This window comes from Excalfactoria chinensis, chromosome 3 (assembly GCF_039878825.1).
Source record: "Excalfactoria chinensis isolate bCotChi1 chromosome 3, bCotChi1.hap2, whole genome shotgun sequence".
NCBI classification, from domain to species: Eukaryota; Metazoa; Chordata; class Aves; order Galliformes; family Phasianidae; genus Excalfactoria; species Excalfactoria chinensis.
This window is the reverse complement of record NC_092827.1, coordinates 81,684,610-81,706,328: the sequence shown is the minus strand read 5'-3', so window position 1 is coordinate 81,706,328 and position 21,719 is coordinate 81,684,610. Positions and strand designations below refer to the sequence as shown.

At 46.5% G+C, this 21,719-nt stretch overlaps 1 protein-coding gene across 1 annotated transcript; it reads right to left on the bottom strand.

The window, feature by feature from the left end:
• Window positions 1-16,754: 16,754 nt before the first annotated feature.
• ZFP36L2 (ZFP36 ring finger protein like 2) lies at window positions 16,755-20,903 on the bottom strand. Its single transcript, XM_072333043.1, has 2 exons — window positions 20,853-20,903; window positions 16,755-20,675 (listed from the first exon to the last, which is right to left on the bottom strand). The coding sequence occupies exons 1-2, from the start codon at window positions 20,901-20,903 to the stop codon at window positions 19,266-19,268; spliced, it is 1,461 nt and encodes a 486-aa protein (XP_072189144.1). The 3' UTR covers window positions 16,755-19,265.
• Between the last annotated feature and the right edge of the window lie 816 nt (window positions 20,904-21,719).

The window sequence follows — 21,719 nt, the reverse complement described above, 5'->3', positions numbered from 1 at the left end:
AATACATGTGTTTAAATATAGCATAGGGAACAATAGGACATTGATCTATTCCTTCCCATGCAAGTCTTTTCCATTGCTGGGATCCAGTCTTCTATTGGCAAGATTCCCATCTTGTTCAGGGAGCCTTGCACAAGGCAACACTGCAGTGTTCAGTTACTCATGTCTGCTAGATCCTGCATGCCATGAAGATGAGCAACCGGACAAGGTGCTACAGAAGGTTCAGAGCAAAGGGCTGCTGCTAGGGATGAGGAAGGGATGAAAGCCCCCTCCCTGCTCCTGTTCCAATCCCATAGACCAGGATCCTCCAGAAACGCTGCAGGCTTGATGGGGGGCTCTGGGGCCAGAGCTGCTCCCACACCACAGTCCAGATCCTCTGCCTCAATGCTGCAGCCATTCAGGTGCCTAGGATTCTTTTTCCCCTCTTTCCCCCCCCCCCCCCCCCCCCACTGGACTGAAGGGACATTCATTTCCAGCATCACAAAAGCAAATGAGGCCATCTGAACACCATTCAAGTCAAGGCTCACACACATTTACAAGTTACTCAGTTTTCAGACATTGGCAGAAGCGGTTCACCTAAACTTTAACTCGCAGGTTCCACTTCTGAATGAAAGTTAAGCTGAGCATTTTAAAGAGCATTGTGTATCTCATTTCAAAAACAGCTGCAGTGGGGAAAGGAATAAGATTAGCTTTATTTATTTGGTGAAACATTCTAAGCATTCACACACCCAGATGTTTTCATTCTTTGAAGAAATAGTAGGGTCCCTTTCTCCCATAGAAAGGTCTTATTTTAATACAGAACGTACCATGCACAAAGGTCAGTTCTATAGGTCAGTAATTTTAATACTTTTCTTCTAAAAACAAACAGTAGAAAACTCCAGAAGGTTTTCGTATTTAAGCTGACTTCACTAAAACTTCAGAATTAGGCTTAGGAATTCATAAGAAAAAAAACACCCTGAATTTTCTCCTGTAGTATGAATGGTATTTGTAACTCCCGTTTCACATTTTTCACGTAAGCAGAGTTCAAGGCAGCAGGACAAGTTTGTGTATGTGGCCCAAGCAAGAGGTAGCAATCGGCATCACACAGATCATACGCCATTCCATTTCTTACAAATCCTCTCAGACTGGAAAATATCCATTTCCCCCAAACACACCTTTTAGCAGTTGCACTCCTCCCCTCCTGCCCTTGCAAAGAAATAAAGGCATCTTATGCTCAGCACGGTAAAAGCACAGAAGTGCAAAACAAGTCAAAAGCTGATTCTTGGACTGGTGGGGTTGTACTCTAAACAGGAGGGAGAATATACATTCTTCCTCTATTTTTACAGAAGTAAAGCTCAAGAACAGGGCAATTAAGAATTTGTATATGCTGTTAGTTCACAGTTTTGCTTTCTTTCACGCTTTGTGTAGCCTGTTTATTTAGACTGCAACCCATCAAAACGGGATTATCTCTCATTTGTGTTTATACACTGCCGAACACAAAGAAGCCATGAATAACTACAAAAGAATTGCTTTTCAGACAGTAATAGCTACAGGTGATTAATAACGATGCAACTCCAAGCACGTAGCTGGCGATACTGTTTTCTTTTCTAGGTTACAGAGATTAATACTTAGAGTCATGATCCAGTGATACTTACATAAACAACCTGAACAGAGAGGGAATAGAAATAGTAAGCCTCTGCTCCTGGGAGCACTGGGAGGACTGAATTACCTAGTGCATCTATTTTTGAGAAGAGAACGCAATAGCTGGGATGAAATGTCCACCAGCCCTCATCTCTAGACTTCTTTGTCAGAGAGAGACTGGAAAATGGGAACAGGAGGAAAGGAAACTAGTATTAATCAGCACAGATCTGCTAAAAAGACAACTGTTGATACCCCTCCCCTTCCTACAACACACACTTAAATCATCACCATCTGAGGTTCTTACTTCTCAGTCTTTGTTTATTTTAAAACCAGAGTGCTACTGCCTTCTGTATTACCTACACAAAACACAGGCATTCGCTGTCATTTGAGTTGCCCTGATGATCTGGGGACATTTTATAGAGGGATGACAGGTATGCCATGAAGGCTGTGGGAGCCCCAGTTTTCTGAAGCAGCACCTGAAAGTTAGCTCCAACAGGTTTAGCTGTCTTCATCCTAAGACAGATAAATGGCATGAAACACTCAGGCTTAGGAAGCCAAATCTTCTCCAGATGATATCTAGGTATCACAACACTGCATCTGACAAGAAATGGGGTCCCAGACAGCAAGTTCACAGAACAGCAAAGCCACCGGGACAGATCTGTTTAAATGTGTATGAAGACATCCACTGCATTATTATGTAATTGAATGGAAAAATACTGCGGCATCATTTCTGTTACAGCTCAAATCCCCAGTCTTTCCACACTAAGTCTTAAAAGGAGTGATTTCTATAAGAATTGAGACTATAGACAAAGGGAATACATATTTAAATAGTTACTTCTTATTTATGACCCGGAGATCATTTAGTTTGAAATCAGAACTTCAGGCAGATACTCCACCATGAGCACAGCCCTGAGGAATGCTGAGATCAGCCATCAATAACTCTTTTCACAAGACAAGTTCCCTGAGGGCAGAAGGATAATACCAAACTGGGTGGTAGTTTTTAAGCAGCTGGACACAAATTGGGACTTGTCGGTTGTTGTTCCCAGGCACTGCATGTCAAATTGGAATAACCTGTTGTGCTTTCCCTTATTTTTTCATGACTGGCTGCAGAACCCAGAAGAGGCACCTGTTGACTCCTGGATTAGTTTCCCTGTGATGAACAGCTCTTATCAATCATCACCCAAAGAGAGATTTCAAAATAATAGTTCCCTCGCTTTCCCCACAGACACTCGGCACAACTGCAACCTGCTTTTCTGACACCCGAGCTCTGCTGAGAAAGTTGCTTTGCCAACTGGATTTGGAGGCTTGTTGCTGTTCCCAGCGCACTCCACAAAAGCCCATTCCAGGAATTAAGTTCAAGAAGCAGCTCAGAATGAGCGTAGCAGTTCAGGATACACTGACAGTAGAAATGCCCGTAGCAAATCTGATCTCCCAGAAGCATTAGGCCTGATAGTGAGGGGGGGGGGGCAGAGGGGGTTCCTGCAACTCCCATAATGAAATACACACAGCTGTCACTGTTATAATCAACAAGCAAGTCAAATTTGTTTATTTACATAACCTTGAAAAATGTCCCATTCAATCTGATGGTTCAGCACAGCCAGGGAGCACAGGCCCTCACAGCAGCTCACACCAGCCAGCTCTACAGCAGCCCACAGCTTGTGGCAGAGACGGAGCTACCCTATGGTGAGGGCTGTGCTCTGTCTGGTGTGACAGGGTACAGGATGCCTTAGCCAGCAACTTGCTTCCTCATCACAACCAGTTTGATGGTGCTTTTAATTTTGGCCTTTCCGTAGCCAAAGGCTCCTTAGGAGAGCGCCTAGAAGACCACAGGACACATCAGGCTCCAGTGCTAGTAGCCTGATCTGATTTCAAGCTACTTCATGCACACACACAGCAGTGGTCACAGTGCTATCATTTTTATTCGCATATCAACAATATAACCACAAAAACAGTCACCTCTGTTGCCTCTGTTGAGATCTAAGAAGCAACTTACCATAGAATCATTAAGGTTTGAAAAAACCTTTGACACCATCTAGCCCTACCATCCACCTACCACCAATATTACCCACTAAACCATGGCCTTAAGTACTACATCTACACACTCCTCTTGAACACTACACTTCCAGGAATGGTGACTCCACCACCTCCCTGGGCAGCCTTTTCCAGTTTCTGACCACTCTGAGAAGAAACTCTTCCTAATATTCAATTTGCTGCTGTTCAGATCATGTTCTCATACTCACTTGTCAGCAGCTTCTTGCTGCTGTGTCACATGTTTGAGACAAACACATTAAGAAATCCTACCAAGCACCACAATTTTCCACAGTGACTTGCCAGGCTTCTCCTAACAACAGCCTGGCAAAGAAGGGGGCTGCTGCAGGGGACAACCATCTTCAGACCTCAAGCCCAAAGTGATGGAGGACTCTTTGGCAACAAGGCTTTTGTCTTTGAAAGCCTCATTATTATTGCAGATCTAGTTGCTGAATGCAAGATGGTATCGACTGTAAATAGGCTCCATAGGAGGCAAGTGAAATTAGTTCTTGGTATTCCAACTTCAGTAAACAACTGAACTATTGTCAAGAGAGCAAGAAATGGCTGGAAATGTGAAGTAGGCTTAGGCATTTTATCCATCTTGAAGCATAATACAAAACAGAGCTCTGAAAGGTCAGAACTCTCCAGTGAGTAAAATTGCACTGAAATTAGGTACTGAAATCAGGCACAAAAGTTTTAAAAATATACCACCTGTATACTCTGACAGCAAAATAACCAAGAATGTGGACCCCCCCCATATTTATGCACTTTAGTTCCTTTAAGCTGAAAAACTCTCCAGTGACAGATTAGGAAGTTCTGCACCATTAAGCAGCTCTAGTTAAATGACAGCAAAATTGCTGTAAGTGGAGCCAACACAGAGCTCAATGGGTATTTTCCTCCATTATCAGCATAAGCTGCCTTGTCTCATACACCCATGCACCACTGTCCATGCAGATGGACCACTTGCACTGCCTGTAGGGCTGAGCATCAGTCACAGAGCTCCCTGCAGGCTGTTCCAGTTGCCTTGTTTTGGTTTGTTGGGGGTTTTGATCTTTTCCAGAGAGTGGGGAGTGCCCTATACTGCTACATGCACAGTTGTTGTCAAAACAGCATGGAAAACTGATATTTCTCAAGCATCTTCTTCTAACAGCTCTTCCCCAGCAATTCCTGAAGTCACTGGAAGAGCTGTGCTGAGGACACATGGCTACTGAGCAGAGGTCTCTAAAGTGGTGAGATCCTGCTTGGCTGACTGCTACTTCACCCGATTCCTACTCCTCCAGAATACAACCATAGCAACTTATTCCAGTATCACATAACTTAAAATCAGATCCACATCCTTTTGAAACAGAAGCTTGTGAAACCCTTAGAGAACTAGGAAGCAAAGGAATTATAGAGACTTGCCATGGAACAAACCCAGAGGAACAGGAACCAGTTCGCTAGGCAGGGAGCACACACCGCCTGCCACTAATCAGGAAGAAATACATCTGTTATTTCATAGATGCAACCTATGCCTACTAAGCATTAGAGCAAGATCTGTCAGACAAATGTGAGCTCAAGAGATCAGGCTAAATACTCCCTGTTGGTTTAACAAAAGGAATGGATGTTCTTCTCCTATTTCTTAATCCCTTGAGATCTCATCTATAAAATATATGCTTTAATAAAAAATAAAAACAGTCAAGGAAAATAAAATATTTTTTGATTCTTGAAAAAATACTCAGTCTCTAGATGTGGCCTGGCATTTGAGTACAATTGTTCTGGGTGGTCTGCAAAGCACTAAGCTCGCTGTGCAAGAGTATTTTAAGAACAAATCAGTGGGGTACTGGAGTGTTAGAAAATATGAATCCGTGTTAATAAAAAAGTCCACTTCATGAAGCTATACACAGAATGCAAATGTTGAAAAAATAAATACTAGTTTCCCCTACCTATTTATTTTAATTTGCCATGCCAAGGTCATAATTCCTCTTTATGTATTTTGAAGATAAATATTAATCTTGATAGATCGTCAACATTATGAAGGCTTAGTCTCTGGGACACAAGGTCATTGGGAAGCAAAACATCTACAGTCACTAAACACAGTGGTTAATAAAAAAATCAAGAACTCAACAAGTCACTTTTGTTTCAGACAGTCAAAATGGTTAAGCATCCCAAATGTGCAAGCCAGAGCTTCATCTCCACTATAAGACCCATGAAAATAAAATGATTCTTACAAAGGTTTTGGAGACATAAAATTAATAAAACCCATGTCCCAATTCTAACAATAAAACAGGATTTTTTCTTCAGGTCACTGGAATAGACAGAATCCCACAGACCAGTGCAAATCATGCAGACCAAGTCAATGTACTGGCATACCAGCTGCAGATGTTCACAACTCAAATGTACACCAGACATGCACAAATCAAAAAAGTTAGGCTGCCTCTTACAAGCAAGATCCCATGGCTTCCAATAACTGTGAAGAGATATACCAACTGAATAACCCCTTACTAGAGCTGGCACCAATAATAACATGCAAGATCTTAAGATAAATTGATAATTATTGCTAAACTGTGCACCAAGCACAACCATAAAGTATTACATATATAAGAGACACTATCCTCATGTCCCAGGGATGTGTCATTTTGGATGGTGGGAAGGGGAAGGAAAGAAAGGAAACAGTATAATCCCTTCTTAAGCTAACCTTGTTTCCAGTATAGCACTGCAGACTGACAGGGAATACCATAATCCTGCCAGCAGATGCAAAATCCATTGCATCCACCTAGGAACTGTCTTCTGTCAAGATCACCTTATCCTAATGACAATACAAGAATGATAAAATATTAACCAAGTCAACCACCACTGCTTGCCTATATATAAGTCAACAGCCAGCCTCTCTATTTCTTTATCAGATACTGGAAAACAGTGAAGTAATATACCCAGTGTTAAACAGAAAGAAAAAGCCTGCTCTGAAAATTGCCCCAGCAGACTGACATATGAAGCAGCACTCTTTTCAAGGAAGCCTTCACACTGGTACAACAGTAGTTCCCAATTTTCTAGGCTGGCTGAGGAAAGGAAGTACCAATCAAACCGCCAAGTGTACAGACATGAGTCAGAATAGCAATTCCTTGAGAGTTGGGCAATACCAAGCAAACCTTGCACCCCAGGTCAAGTATGAGGAGGCCAAAAGTTAATCGCTTCAGGGCACAGCACATCTAAGTCAAACTTAGCCTAGAAATAAGTTTCTTCAGGAACTCTCGGTGACATCTGGACAAACAATGAAGTAGAATCAGATGCCTGGTGCTTCCTAAATGGTAAACATTAATGTATATAAACCACAGGAAATACAATGCACATTTTTTCAGGTTTGCAGGGCTTGCCTCTGAACTACACAGCTTCTCTCCTCCTTCTTTACATAGGATACAAAAGCTCACCTTGAACAATACATCAGCATCTGCTGGAAACTGTCAGCAGAATAGAATGCAATGGTCAAGTGCTGAACATCTCTTGCTACCTGTCAGCAATACACACTGCATGGTGAGAGACTGTTACACAGCACCGGTTAAAAGCTCTATTTCTACGCATTTTACATAGGATTTGGCAGGAAACAGATGACAGCAGAGGTAAGGAAACAGTCTAACACAAAGCACTGTTGTGCAAATAGTATCAAGAAGCATTACGAAGCTCTACCTCTGTGAATACCTTGAATGTCATGGTCTCAACCAGGGTATTTCCTCAGATTAAAGCCAAATGGACAGCAGGATTCTATTACTAAGTATATGTCTATTTATTCTGTACTTATAGCATACATTCTGCATTTAAATATTTAAACTATAAATATACAAAACATATACACATGTGGCCACACATACCACACCCCAGCCCAGCCAAAAGACTTTCATTTCTACAATCACAAGACCCATAAATGGCTTTGCACAAGTTGGAGTAGGGTACAGTTCACCCAGTACTGAAATTCGGCATTCCTGTGAATAGCACTGAGCTGCATGTTCTCCAGAAGGGAATACACAAAGACAAAATACAGGACTAATGCTAAGAATACCACAAATACAGCAAATGGGTGTTGTTGCCGTTATGCATATCTTAGGTCAAATAAAGAGGCAGGAAAAAACCTAATGAAACAACCAAGAAACAACATGCCTTCCTCGCCCTTCCAGCCATCAGAAGATCATTCACAACTAACCCAGAACATGCACAACAGGGATACAAAACACCTACCATATGACTATACTACAGCCATTAGCCAACTTACAGTTGTTAAAGGAGTTCTCTAACACAACACATTTAATATGTACATTGAAGACTGTGTATTTGAAACATGAAGGTCACAGTCCAGCATATCCAGTGACAGAATGGAAACAACTACTGAAGTTACTGAACATCCACTCAAAGTTACATTTAACATACTCCCTTTGGCTAACCCCATAAGCATGCTGGGATCAGACTTGGCAAGACAACAACATGCCAAAGCCACACATACCAGCCCCACATGAACATAAAAAAAAATCAGCCATGTGGCACCCTTAGGATGTGGGATCCAAGGACAGCAGCAGGCTGTGCACTTGGTGGAAAACTACATAGCAGTAGAGGTGGCGGTGGCAGGGCATGAGAGGCAACAGCTGGAGGCTGTACTGCCATTGGGAGACCTACCTTTCTTCATATTATTGCCTGCTTCCCTGCCAGTCCTGCTTGGATAAAAGTTGGAACAACAGCATCATCTGTGGCTAAGTCCCTACAGCACCTGAAAGAATAGGTTACTTCTTCCCAGGCCTACGAAAGCTACCGCAAGCACCAGTGGGGATCAGGATGATCTAAAGGAACATAGAATGTTCAGTTACAAGTTTCTCCTTTTCCTCTCATTCACACTCAGTTATCCAAAAAGATCAGAAACACGAGAAAAGTATGAGCTCCAACATAGAGAAGGTTCATATTACCCTCTAACAGGTTAACATTACCCTCTAATCAGCTTGCCTCTGACAAACATCCCAAAGTTCACAGCCTTTACTCAGGCTTTTCCATCTTCTTCAACTCGTTTAGAAAAAAACGAGACAAAACTCAAAACAGCATCAGTAAAAGAAGACAAAACAAGAAAACCCAGAAGAACACACCAATTACAATACTTCCCACTGCCTCAGATGGAAGTTTCTCCAAGGCTTCCAGAATCTTCTAATTCCAGAAACACCCATGCAGGTCCCTCCAACCCAGGCACGCAAAGAACCAGACATTCATCTCATTTTAGAAAAGTTAGGCAGATTTAGACAAAGAAGAAAAGTAAATGAAGTAAGAGTGCTGAACTTCCATGGTCTGGAGTCAACTGTGAAGGCTGGGTCACTCTTTCCCTCCTGGAGCCTCAGCACAGCAATGAGCTCTGACTTGAAGAACTCCCTGTTTTAGAGCAGTTATTCTTCATCTCACAGAAGCAGTTATGTTTATCAGTTGCCACAATATTTACCAAACAAACTTGGACTTCTTTCACACTTTTTTTTTTCAAGCCCTTCCCAGACACCAGCTGCATAGCTGTCCTACTGAGCACAGCACCATTGGAAGGAAGACTTAAATCTTAAGGCCAAGGAACAGACCTTGACAACCAAGGCCTGCTGTCACACACAGCTTCACTCCCTCACTTTCTCGCGCACCAGAAGAACTCAGGCACCCATCCAAAACCAGATGCAGTGTTAATGTCATGGAACACTGACAACTGGACAAGAACATTCCATCATCACAAGCATCAGTGTTCCCCCAGCCCCTCCATCCATCTTAATTACCATCAAGCATTGTTCAAAAGTCATAATTTCCATTCTCCAGAAAGCATGAAATGCCTTGGAAAAAAGCTATTAAGAAATCATGTAGTTGGGTACTTTGAGGAGAAACCACTTGAGGGAGTAAATCTCATATTCCCAGCTCAGCATGTCCAAAAGCCTCTCCCCAGGGATGGTGGGCATCCACTCACTGGATCTGAAGCCAAAGACAAGACATCCCAACCCCATTGGCACAAAGCTGAAAGCTTGGAGAAGCCAAAGCTTCCAAGATTGAGAAGCATTTTACCTTCATTTTGCCTACAGCTCACCTACACTACTCTCTCTCTACAAATCCTTCTGAAGAACAAATCTTACACCTGGGCTTGATCAGGCTCAGTTAATCAAGATGGGGATCAGCTGGAACACTTTAGCTCCTGGGCATTGTTCAGTTGGTAGAGTCATCAGCCACTCACCTAAAAAGCTAACTACATTAATCAGCTTTGGTATATCATATGCTGCTGTGAATTAATTTATGTTGGATGTTGCACAAGGGGAAAGGGAACTAGCATACGATCATATTTATGGTTTCCTTCACTTCTTTCCATGCAGCCAAGGCAACAAACCAACTTATGTGCAGTGGCTTATACTTAGAAGATGCCCTCCTTCACTTGCATAATACTGGTGTGATAATGTCTTGTTTTTTAAATGTTTTAGTCATCTTAACTGGCTGATTGTCACCCTGTCTCTTTTTCCTTTTCTACTACTTGGTATGAAGTTACAAAAAAAATACATTTTTCTGAGACACTCAGCACCTGCTTTTCCATCTGGATAATGCTGTCCACTTGGTGAGCTCCATGAAATCCCCACTGCCTCATCCATTATTCTTTCCAACTAGTTTTTGGAGTTACAAGATGCCATTTAGAAAGAAGCCAACTCCCCCTGAACCTATCCCCTCCACCCCCCCAAAAAAAAACCTACAAACCAAACAAAAAACATGAAACCAAACAGGCCTTTCTCTCTTTGTACCTCCTGTACTACCAAAGAACAAATATATATATATATCATTCAGTCAATATTTTTGCTTGTTTTCTCTATATGCCTTGCCCTGCTTTCATACCAAATTCTAGCCTCTGTGTCAGTAACTTGAGGGAGCACCTCACCTGAAACCAACATTCCCTTATTTTAGGGAAACTGGGTAAGCAGAATAACCTGCACCTGGTTTTCACATCTTTGACAAAACCTCTTCCAAATCCAGGTGAAATAAACGAGGAGCACAAACCCATCTTGCTGCCTACAGTGCCCCTTTTGCAAGGGCTGTAGTCCCTCTGCTAACAGCTGTACCTCTGTGACAGCAAGAGCTTCTCAAGGAGATATCAGCACATCCCCCAGTACCATTATTCAAGACACACGTACATAATTCTGTGTTCTGAACCATTTCAATAGCACACATTCTAAGAAATATATCTACTCATCTCATTTAAACTGACCATACTTACAGTTTATTAGCAGTGAATCTTTCAAAGAAAAAAAAAAAATCACATTTTACTCACTCACACCAATGAAGCAGCACCTGTTCTATGTTAAACCATAAGTGACTGCTCACTGAAGCAGCAGCTTAGTATTGCTTGGTTGTATTCTGGTGTTCCTGTTACCTCTTAGAAAACAGGTAGTTATGAGTGCTCTGAAGTAATTCTTTTTTAAGTGCTTCATCACAGGTCTTGCAACAGTAGCTTGAACTCAATTAGCCAGATTGCATTTCTATAATTAAGAATAAAGGTTGATTCCCAGCATGTCTTTCCATCTCCCCAGGTACTGATCTTCTGGGACCTATTTTATTCAGTCATACCACTCCCAATCCACAGGTATCCCTCACTGTGTAACCAACATCTGCTACTAGATAGGAAAACTAAAAGAAATCTTTTAATGAACTGCTGTCATCTTCCTCAATAGAGCTGGTGATTTCAGGTATGTCATCCCTTCAATTTCTTTAGATTATTCACTTGCAAAAACTAAAGAGTAGAACTAGGATTGTTCGTTGGCACCACACTTTGTTCATCATCATCAAAACACAGTATTGTAACATCAGAAAGATTAACGCAGTGGAATGGAGACACAGAAAGTGCAACAAAAGGGACTAGCTCAAATGGAATGGTGCTACAACAACAACAAAAAAAGTGCTTACCTGTCTATGAAGACCTAGGCTCACAAAGAGAAACTCCTCAAGGAAGGAATCTCCAGAACAAAAGCCTTCCTTGGTGGCAGTCAGCCCTTAAATGGGGTCTAGGAGAGGTTCAGCCAGGATCCACCCCTTCCAGTCACACAGCTCAATTGCCTTCACCTGTGCTCCCAGGGCTGACCAGGTCCTTTCCCCAGGTGCTCAATCAGTGGTTCTAGGCCATGACTCCACAGTTACCATACAAGTAGCCAGCAAGGGCAACAGCTTGGTGCAAATGTTGATAGAGCTGCAAACCACTCCTAGGGGAAATGGCTTTTCTGTGTTTCCAGGGTGACTGTTCCACAGCACCATTTCCACAGTCTTCCAGTCTACATCTGTCCAACCACAGAATAGCCAAACTGAAGTAAATGCTGCAGCTTTAACTCTAGAAAGCTCAATACAATTTGCAGTGTGTCACAGGTTACCTAGATTTATCTGTGCCTGTGCCAGGGGCAACCGCCCCATAGGGCCTCCTGGCCCGGAAAATGACAAGAAAAAGGGGAACGGAAATTTTTTGGCACCATTTTTTGCCACTGCTGCCTGTTGGATGTTACATACATCCTAGAATTTCAACTGTGTATGCAGAAAAACCCAAACCAAAACAAAAAACCCAGCAGAGAATATAACTTAGGATGCAGTTTCACAGGCAGTTCAAATCGCTCTAAAACTGCTTGATGCTGAGAGTAAAGGTCATAGCTTCACATTGCTCGCATACTCCTTCCTTTTCTCACGCTTTTCTTCTGAAATCACAAGGCTAAGGGATGAGTCCAGATCAGAGCACTAATCTAACAGTCTTTTTAGAGTTATCTTTTCAGAGCTGGCGTTCATTTGGATTGGCAAATGGCTGCATTCCTCTTCTAATCTGACCTTTTAAAAAAGCATTTGCTAACACTGAATTCATCTTCTAAGATTTACAGTGTACTATCCATCCCTATTGCCGCAATAGCAATCACTCTGACAGATTCTCTCTGTTTATGATGTTGTGCCACATCTCCAAGTTGCATCCAACATGAAGAAACAATTTACCCTCATGCAGGTATAGGAGCCTGATAGGAACATACTGACCTAAGACTCTGCTGCCCCAGAAAGAATGCTGTGGCCTTTCCTTTGACATGCCTTGAGATTGTGCCTTGGGTGTATCTAAAAGGACAGAGAAGCTGATCATTTGTAAGGTTTTATATGTGAAAGTTGAAGTCAGAATAAAGGTTTCCTTCCTGCCATGAGTAAGGGTGGACTGTCAACCACGTGGAAATAACTAGCATTATCTCAGAGGAGACGGCATAGCACCAGACTGGGACAGCAGAAACCAGCATAGGGGGCATGCTCACTTAACGACAAAATCTGCTTTTAGATTCTGCTGATGAAATAGTCTCCAAAGCCTGCTGAGGTTGTCATTTCCCTTTTCTGGTGGCTGAGATAGGACAGGCAGTGCCCTAAGACACATCCTAAGTGTATGGCGTACTCACATTTCCTTTTGAAGGCTTTCACATACAGCAAAATTGTTCTTCTGGTGAAAGAAAAGCCTAATAGTAAACGTAGAGAGAAATAGCCTGTTGAATCCTTTCAGAGCCAAAATAATGCATGACTTCACGCAGGCGGCTTTTCTTATTCCTTCTTCGTGCTAATTTACCCACCCGAAGAGCAAACCACCCCCCATTGTCATCAAGTGGATTACAGATTTCACTAAAACACGGACATCCATTTCCAGGTTTCATGGTATTTAGGACTAAATTCAGAGCTCCATATGCATCGGCCCAGCTCTGAGACTACTGCAGGAGCCAGAGATACTTGCCATCCACAGGCCATCAAGGTTGAAAGAAGTCATTCATGGAAGAGTCAGAAACTTCACATATATATGTGGATATAAGGAAGTCTCAGTAACCACAAAAGCCAGTTGTTAGTGCTTCTCTGCAATGAGAGAATGGTTTCCATACTGCTATTCAGTTCCTTCTGCATACAGTATAGTGAATCTTATCCTTGCATTTATGCACAGTTGAAAACTAATCAAGATCTCATAAGTTACCAGGTCTCTTACTGTTATTGAATTTCCCTCCATTTCTTATCTTGAGTAGCTATTATGATTCCAGGTATTCAAGGGAATGTCACTCAGAAAAGATAAGGTAATAAGCCATTGATATAGGACCCTTGTACTTAGATTTCAGCATACCTAGCTCCCTGTTTATATTATTAACCATGGCAGAAAAAAAAAGGGGGAGAGAGGGGTGGTTAAATTACCCAATATTTCCTTCTCAAACAGCATATGGAGTAGAAATCGCTCAGCAGATGTCTTCTCTCCTTCTTTATCAACAGAAAAGAGATTTTAGGGGGTAGAGGGTTTGCCTGTTTTCCTAAGGGATGGCTATTCAGAGGAGAGGGAATCACCCCCAAATGCCTCCATTAACATATATCCATCTCACCTCTTTGAAAGGAGAAATTCATTGCCTAAGTCCATTTGACTAAGCTTAGGGGAAACAAACAAACTCTTTTTAGGCAGTAGGTTCTCTCGACCTCAAGGGAAGAATCTCATCTCTCCATTCTATTCTCCCCAAATTATTTTCTTAATAAACGAGTTAGACAAGTCAACGCTCTTCAGTACCTTCAGCAAAAAATACAAAACCCTCTGATAGCAAGTTGCTAACAAGCACTTCCTTTCATGTTCAGAACTTCCCTGAAGATGAACTTTGCCACACAGCTATTATTTAGTTTCCCATAAACAAGACCGAATACCTGCTATGGGATACATTCCTGCTAATAAAGTCCCCTTTTAATCCAAGCCTTCTTTTAAATCTTGATACCTTTCCAAAGGCAACAAGAAATACTCAGTGTCCACGAGAATCATTTACATTGCCGGTACAGAAAAGAAGTCCTAAAATGGGCATACCAAGAATTCCCAAAAGAGGTTCAGGAGAAACAGTGTTTCTCCAAACTTGGCAAAACCCAGGTAGGATGGATAGGCCAATCCTGCAGCTTGCTATGGAGGCCCCGTGCTCTCCAACCCAACACTCTTGCCTCCTCTCCTGGATGCCAGGCTCTACCTCCTCCTCTGCACCAGCTCTGAAACTCATCAGATTCACCATGCAAGCAGGGTGCCAGAATCTGGCTGAATCAGCAGTTTGAGCCAGGTAGGTAAAAACGTGTCAGTAGAGGACAGTCAGGAAGAGAAACTGCTCTGTTTTGGTGCAGGCAGCCTGCTACATCACCTTGAATCTATCGTTTTCATTCCAGCCTCCCACTACCTTCTTCAGCAGATGAGCTCTTACAGAGCTGGCTGTGGCCACCCTGTGGGGATGGTCCTGCCTCCAGCTGCCATGTCTGCCCCTTGCTGGGCAGCCACCAAACAGCTTCATTGTCAGCCAAAGGTGATATGTAACTTCACCGCAGATGCAACAAGGTGGAAAGCCCAGTATTTTTTCCTTAAAGCACTGAGGAATGTGAGCCTAATCTGAAGCGTCACTAAGTGAGGTTTCAGTTTCCAGAGCTAATGTGATGCCACGCTCTGTGAGCTCAGTGGGCAAAACCTGCAGTGTCCCACCTGACCCATGACAGAGCACAGCCACTCTGTCAAGCCAGGTTTACTCACAAGACCAGCAAGAACAGACAGGACAGATGATTAAAAACATATAGTACGAGTCCTTTAGTCTTTAATACTATTCCAGCAAAATGACATAAGAAAACCAAACATACCTTGATCATAACAATGCAATTTTGGGCCTTCTTTGAAAATGTGACTGTCAGATGCACACAATTTCTTTTGTTCTATCAGGCAGCAAGACTGAACTCCTGGAGTAAGTAAGGGCACTGGAGCTACACCACTCGCACTCTACCTGAGAAACCAACCAACCAAACACAGCCAACAGCAAACAGATAAATAAAGAAGACTAGGAATAAAAAACCAGAACTGCTGACTCAGGACATTGGAAAAAACCTCACGGTGATCATGCCATCTTAAACTAATTCCCTTTCTGAGATCTATACCATTACCTGCATCTCTGTGAATGTGCCTTTGCTGCAGGTTCTTTCAGATTAAAACTGAAGCAAGTAAAAAAGACAGAGCCCAGCCAACAGGCCTGTAAGTGCCCCAGCTACCAACATGCGATAGCAGAGACCTCAAAGCTCCTCAGCCCACAGCTCTTATTTTTATGTAGGCTTTATTGATTTATTGCGAGGTATCAGGAAATTTCTGAATGGTCTGGCCAGCTTCACATGCTTCGCTGACTTTTGAAATGAAAGCAACAGAGCTTTTGCTTAAGTCAACAGTGTAAGTCACCGGTTTAAAGGTTACCACTTGATTGCGCAGCACAAGAAGCAGACACTTATCTCCCCAGTCCAAGGACTTCTGGCTTTCTGTGCAGCAGCACACAGCGCTGTAACGGATCGTTTGGAAATACACTTCTGCAAAGATATAAACAAAACAGGGCGCAAGAAAACAGGCCTGCGAGTGCGGGGCGGCTGGGCCCGCTGTCCCACATGCAGCCCCGGCTTTAGGGGAGCGGTCACCAGGCCATCCCGGCAGCCTCTCCTACACAGCAGGTGGAATGTAGGGCAGCTGCTTAGGGTGCAGTCTGCACCAGGCCCCGCGCCATCACCCTGAGCCAGGGCTGCCAGGAAGCCACAGGGAGGACATGGAGCTGTTGGATGCCACTGCGCCACATACATCACGTGCAGCAGGGCGGGAGGTCTTGATCTGCTTTGGAGAGAATAGGGCAGTGTCAGGGAAGAGGTGGGCTAAAGCAAGAAGCACACCTTAGGAAAGAAAAAAAACCCTCACATCTGGATGAGGTGTGCACTCCCAGCTAATGCAGTTAGAGCTCAACAAGTTGTTTCCAAATCCCAAAAGCGAGTCAGGACATCGGCCCGGGCAAGCTGCAACTGCAGCAGGGCCCCTCCTGCGGGCACCGGGGGGCCCTGAAAGCAGCTCCTCCAGGACCGCCAAGGAAGCAATCCCCAGCAAACCCCATAGGGCTAACTTGTAAAAAAGGGCCAATCCCAAGCAAAACCTATGGGGCTGACCCAATGAAAAAGGCTGGCTGCTGTGGCAGGGCTGTGTTGTCATACATTGCTTACGTTTGTTTTAATTTTAAACCCGGAGTCAGCCCAAGGTTTGTTACACAAACACATGGCACCCGTATTACATTCTGCCTCGTATTTATAGAAAGTACCGCGGCAGTCCAGACAGCGCAGAGATGCCATAACGTTAACAACATTTATTATTAGTATGACAAAAGAACAAAAATAAGCCTGTAGAAACCATGACTTAAAGTTTAAGGGATTGATTGGAATAAGGAACGAACTGCAGAGCTATTAGTGAAGAAAATCTCTCCAGCATTAACACACGCAATCCCCAGGCCACCAAGCACTTTGTTATATAAGCACACCCCCAGAAAGGCAATTTCTTTAAAAACTCAAGCCCTGAACACTGATTAACACATTTAATGCCGGCCCAATTAGCACTGCTGAGCCCCAGCCCAGAGTGCAGAGGCAGCAGTCCTGATCCCTTTCTCGATCCTGCTGCTGAGGAGAGTGGATTTGGGACCAAGGCTGAATCTTAACGATGCCTTTTTGCTGCCCAAACTGCCACTTCCTCCTCAGCCCAAACAAGCAGGGAAGGGTACCAGCACATCCCCACCAGCCATAAGCACCATTACTAGACTTTTCCATTCCAGCTGCAAAGGTAGATGCAGCAGTGGCCCGATCCCTGCCCTTGACCTAAAAAGAAAGCAGGAAAAGAAAAAAAATAAGGGAAGCAGGAGAGCACCCCAGCAGCACTTGCAGAGCCGAACCTTCTGGAAGAGCATATTAGCTTTGGCTGCTGCCCAGCATTGGCTGCAGGAGCGCCCTGGTTAATCTGTAGCCAGACTGAGGCAGCGGGACAGGGCCGCCCCACAGGCAGGGAAGGGTGAGGGGTTGTGGTGGGATGGGAGCGTTGCTTCTTGCTGCTTCTTTTTTTCCAAAAAATTTTTATTGGGAGAACTACAAAACATTTACAGTACAAAGTTTACAGTCTCACACAATTTGTAGTGAACTGACTCCCGAAAAATATATTACAACTCAAGTTGACTTATCCTTTAGTTACATTCAAAACATACTTCTGTTAAAGTAGTCCAAAAGAGTACATAGTGCTCAATCTGTACCTATGTACAAACAAAACTAAGCTACCGCTCATTCATCCACCGTCCAGGGAAGTTGTGGAAAACTCCCGACTTTCTACATAAGAAAATAATAATAATAATAATATTACAAGTTTTGGAATTCAATTAAACAAGATATGCTCGTGTATAAAGTCTCAGATCCAAAGATGGCCGCCATTCTTACAAAATAAAGAGTGGTGAAATTTTGCTGTAGTCAAAACCCATCCCTACATTCAAATTATCACCTCAAGCATTAAGAGAAATACTCATTTGGTTGAGAAGTATTTAAGGCAAGCGTGGACCCTCCAGAAGGCACTGTGAGGCATAATACTGGGCACCCCAATTATTGCTACATCCGTTGAGACTACATCACAGTGTGAGTGGTGGAGTTAGGCAACGAGGAACACTTTTTGGTTACACTTGGAACGAGGCTGCGTCAGGTTCGCCACTTTGAAGTCTGATTGCCAAAAGTCAAAAAGTCTCTTGTTGTTGGTTTTTCTTCTACTCGGACGGGCTACAACCATTTACATTCTAAAAACAAAACAAAACAAAAAAACCCCATAGAAATTCCTCAAACTACTTCCACAGCATCGAGACCGATTTCTATACAGAAACCATGCAATCTTTCAGATTTACGTAAACAAGGAAAGAAATTAATGAAATAAATATTACATACAATCTCTTAAATTAAGAATTTTACTCATTTACAATAAAATAACCAAGTGAAGTTACAAAAAAAAGGCATATATTACTGTGAAAAGAACACACTCCACATTTCGCCGATTAATAATGGCAATCATAATTTAAACATAATAAAAGAATATATATCTATTGCTTTTCATCATACCCGATAAATACAGTATGAACAAATTACCAATGCATACTTTTCACAAGATAATAAATAAGTTAAATAGTTTCATATTGAGTTGTGTGCAGTGACTCATTCATGCAATCAACTCAAAACAGCTAAAAAAAATTAAAAAACAAAAAAAATCAGCAGTTATTCTCCAACAATTACAAACTAAACTCAATCGAGTGCTTCCAAATAAAGCAACAACGAGAAAGAAAAGTTGTTCTAAGCCAAACATCCACTAAGTGGTGGCAATGGAACCAATATTAAACTTTGGAATGAAGGTTTTAGCATTTGTTATAATAATAATATATAGATATATAAAAAAAATAGAAGGTTGTTATCAAGGCATATTCTTGGCAGGATGTTGGATTTCGCGCTGGAGAAGCTCGCGGTGGGTCCGGCCGCGTTCCCGGATGGAATGGTGCTGCTGGTGCGGATCAGAACTCGTCTCCGGAGAACGAGAAGGACAACCCCGAAACACAAATCCCCCTTCTTCCAAGGTCTCTCTAGAAAAATAGGTTTGTTCAGTTCACGTCAGTCGCCCTTTCGCAAGACGCTTTTCGCTTTGTTCAGCTCTCGTGTGTACATAGATAGGTTATGCGTATAAAAAAACAAACAAACACGACAACAAACAGAGAGGGGGGGCCAGCTCGCTCCCCGCGCCCCACCGCCCGCGGCCCCTTCCTTCCTTCCTTCCTTCAGTCGTCGGAGATGGAGAGGCGGCTGAAGATGGGCAGGCGGCGGCCCGAGTCCAGGCCGGGCGACTCGGAGCCGCTGAGCGAGCCGGAGCTGAGCGAGCCGCTCAGGTAGCTCTCGCGGTCCGAGAGCGAGTCCGGCGGGCTGGGCGGCGCGTCGAACACGGGCGACTCGGAGAGGCGGCGCAGGGGCTGGAAGCTGAAGGGCGGCGAGGCGGGGGGCGGCGGGCAGCCCCCGGGCGGCGGCGGCGGCTGCTGCTGCTGGCAACGGTAGTAGGCGGCGGCGGCCACGGCGGCCGCGGCGGCGAAGCCCGGCGTGTGCAGGGCGAGCGGCGCGATCAAGCTGCCCAGCTCCTGGCCCGAGAAGGCGAAGGCGTTGTTGGCGCAGGGCGGAGAGAGCAGCTCCTCGCAGTACGAGGCCGAGGCGGGCGGCGGCGGCGTGCGGGAGCCGCCGGGGCTCTCCAGCAGCGCGGCCTCCAAGCGGCCGCCGGGCGGGGGCGGCGGGGCGGCGCCGTGCGGGTGCGGGGGGTGGTGGTGATGGTGGGCGGAGAAGCCGGAGAAGCTGAGGCTGTGATGCAGCTTGGGCCGCTCCCCGCCGCCGCCGCGCGGGTGCCCGAAGCCGCCGCCCAGCGGGTGCTCGCGGGGAGCGAAGGCGCGGAGGTCGCCGGTGCTGCCGGCGGGGTGCGGGGCCGCGTGGTGGTGGTGGTGGTGCTGCTGGTGCGGCGCGGCGGCCGAGGGCGGGGGGGCAGCGGCCGTGCCCCCTCCGGGCGCCGGGCGGCGCTCGTCGGCGTTGTGGATGAAGTGGCAGCGCGGGCCGTAGGGGCAGAAGCCGATGGTGTGGAAGGTGCGGCAGAGCTCGGTCTTGTACTTGGGGTGGCGGGTGAGGCTGCGCAGCTCGTGGAAGCCGTGCGCGAACTGGCACTTCTCGCCGTACTTGCAGGCGCCGCTCTCCTCGAAGGGGCGGCACAGCTCCGTCTTGTAGCGCGTGGAGTTGATGGGCGCCCCGCCGCCCCCCGAGCCGCCCCCCTTGCCGGCCGCCGCCTGCTGCTGCTGGAGCTGCTGCATCAGGTGCTGGCTGCGCTCGCCGTTCTCGCTGAAGGAGCGGTCCCGGAACTTGTTCTCCTTGTTCAGCAGGGCCGTGGGGCTGCCGCCGCCGCCGCCGCCGCCCCCGCCGCCGGAGCCCGGCTCCTTCAGGCCGCCGAACGACGAGGAGGACGACGAGGACGAAGAGGAGGACGACGAGCTGGAGCCGGTGGGGCTGGGGAACTTGGCGCCGGCGGCCAGGGCCGGCAGGTTGCTGGTCGAGTGCCGCCGAAGGAAGCCCGGCGCGAAGCTGGAGCCGGAGGAGGTGACCGGGGTGCCCACGGCCTTCTTGTCCAGCATGCTGCTGAGGTTGGTCAGCGACTTCTCCGTCTGCGGGGCGGCGGGGCGGGAGAAAGAGAGCGGGGTTGCAGCGGGACCGCGCCGAGCCCGCGCGGCCGCTCCGCCGAAGTCGGGCGGAGGAGCCCCGGCCCCGAACGCGGCAACACCCCCACCCTCCCTCACCCCCACGGCGCCCCAGCGCCGAAACCCCAGCGCCGCCCCTCTTACCTTGCACAAGAAGTCGATGTCGTAGAAGGCAGATAACAGCGTCGTAGACATCTCTAGATCCTGTAATGGTCGGAAATACAGGAAGGACCGAACGATCCCGCTCTCCTCGGAGGGTTTGGAAAAGCCACGACGAGACGGGAGGGGGCCGCGTGCTTCGGAGCCGAAACGGTCCCGGCTCCTTCCCGGCGGGGCGGGCGGGACGGCGGGTGCCGGGCCGAGGCGGCGACGGCGGCTGCACAGCAGCGAGCGACCTGCGGGAACTCCGCGGCGCCCCGCGCCGCCTCCATATAAACGCCGCCGCCGTGGGCCGCAGGGGCGGGCCCCGCTCCCTCCGCCCCGCTCCGGCCTCCGCCCCGCCCCGAACCGAGCGGCCCGGCGGCGGCGGCCATGGCGGACCGGGCCCCGCGGGAAGGGGCCGCCCCCGCCCGCCCCGCCGAAAATAAACCCCGTGCCACGTAACTGCCGCGGGACAAAGGGCCGAGCGCGGGGCGGCGGCGGGTTGCTGCGTGCGGCTCGCTGCGCCCCGGGTCGCTCGCAACCTCCCCTCGCGGACGGACGGACGGGCAGCTGCCCCGCGAGCGCCGGGCGGGAGGCGAAGTTCGCGTCCGCGAGGCGCGGCAGGGCGCTCGGTGCTCGCCCGCCGCCGTGCCCGGCTGCAAGCAGCCCACGTCAGCAGCAGGAAGCACGCGCCGTCGGAGCGCGTTTGCAAACACGGGGTGGGCTGGGTACGTTCCTCGGCCGCTCGCCTCGCGTTTTGCCCCGCGCCGCTCTCATGCTCTCCTACGCACCCCCGGCCCGTCGTGGGCTCGCAGCGGGTCCGGCCCTTCCCGCCCCTCCGGGCCCCTCCGAGCCGAGCTCGGCGCCGCG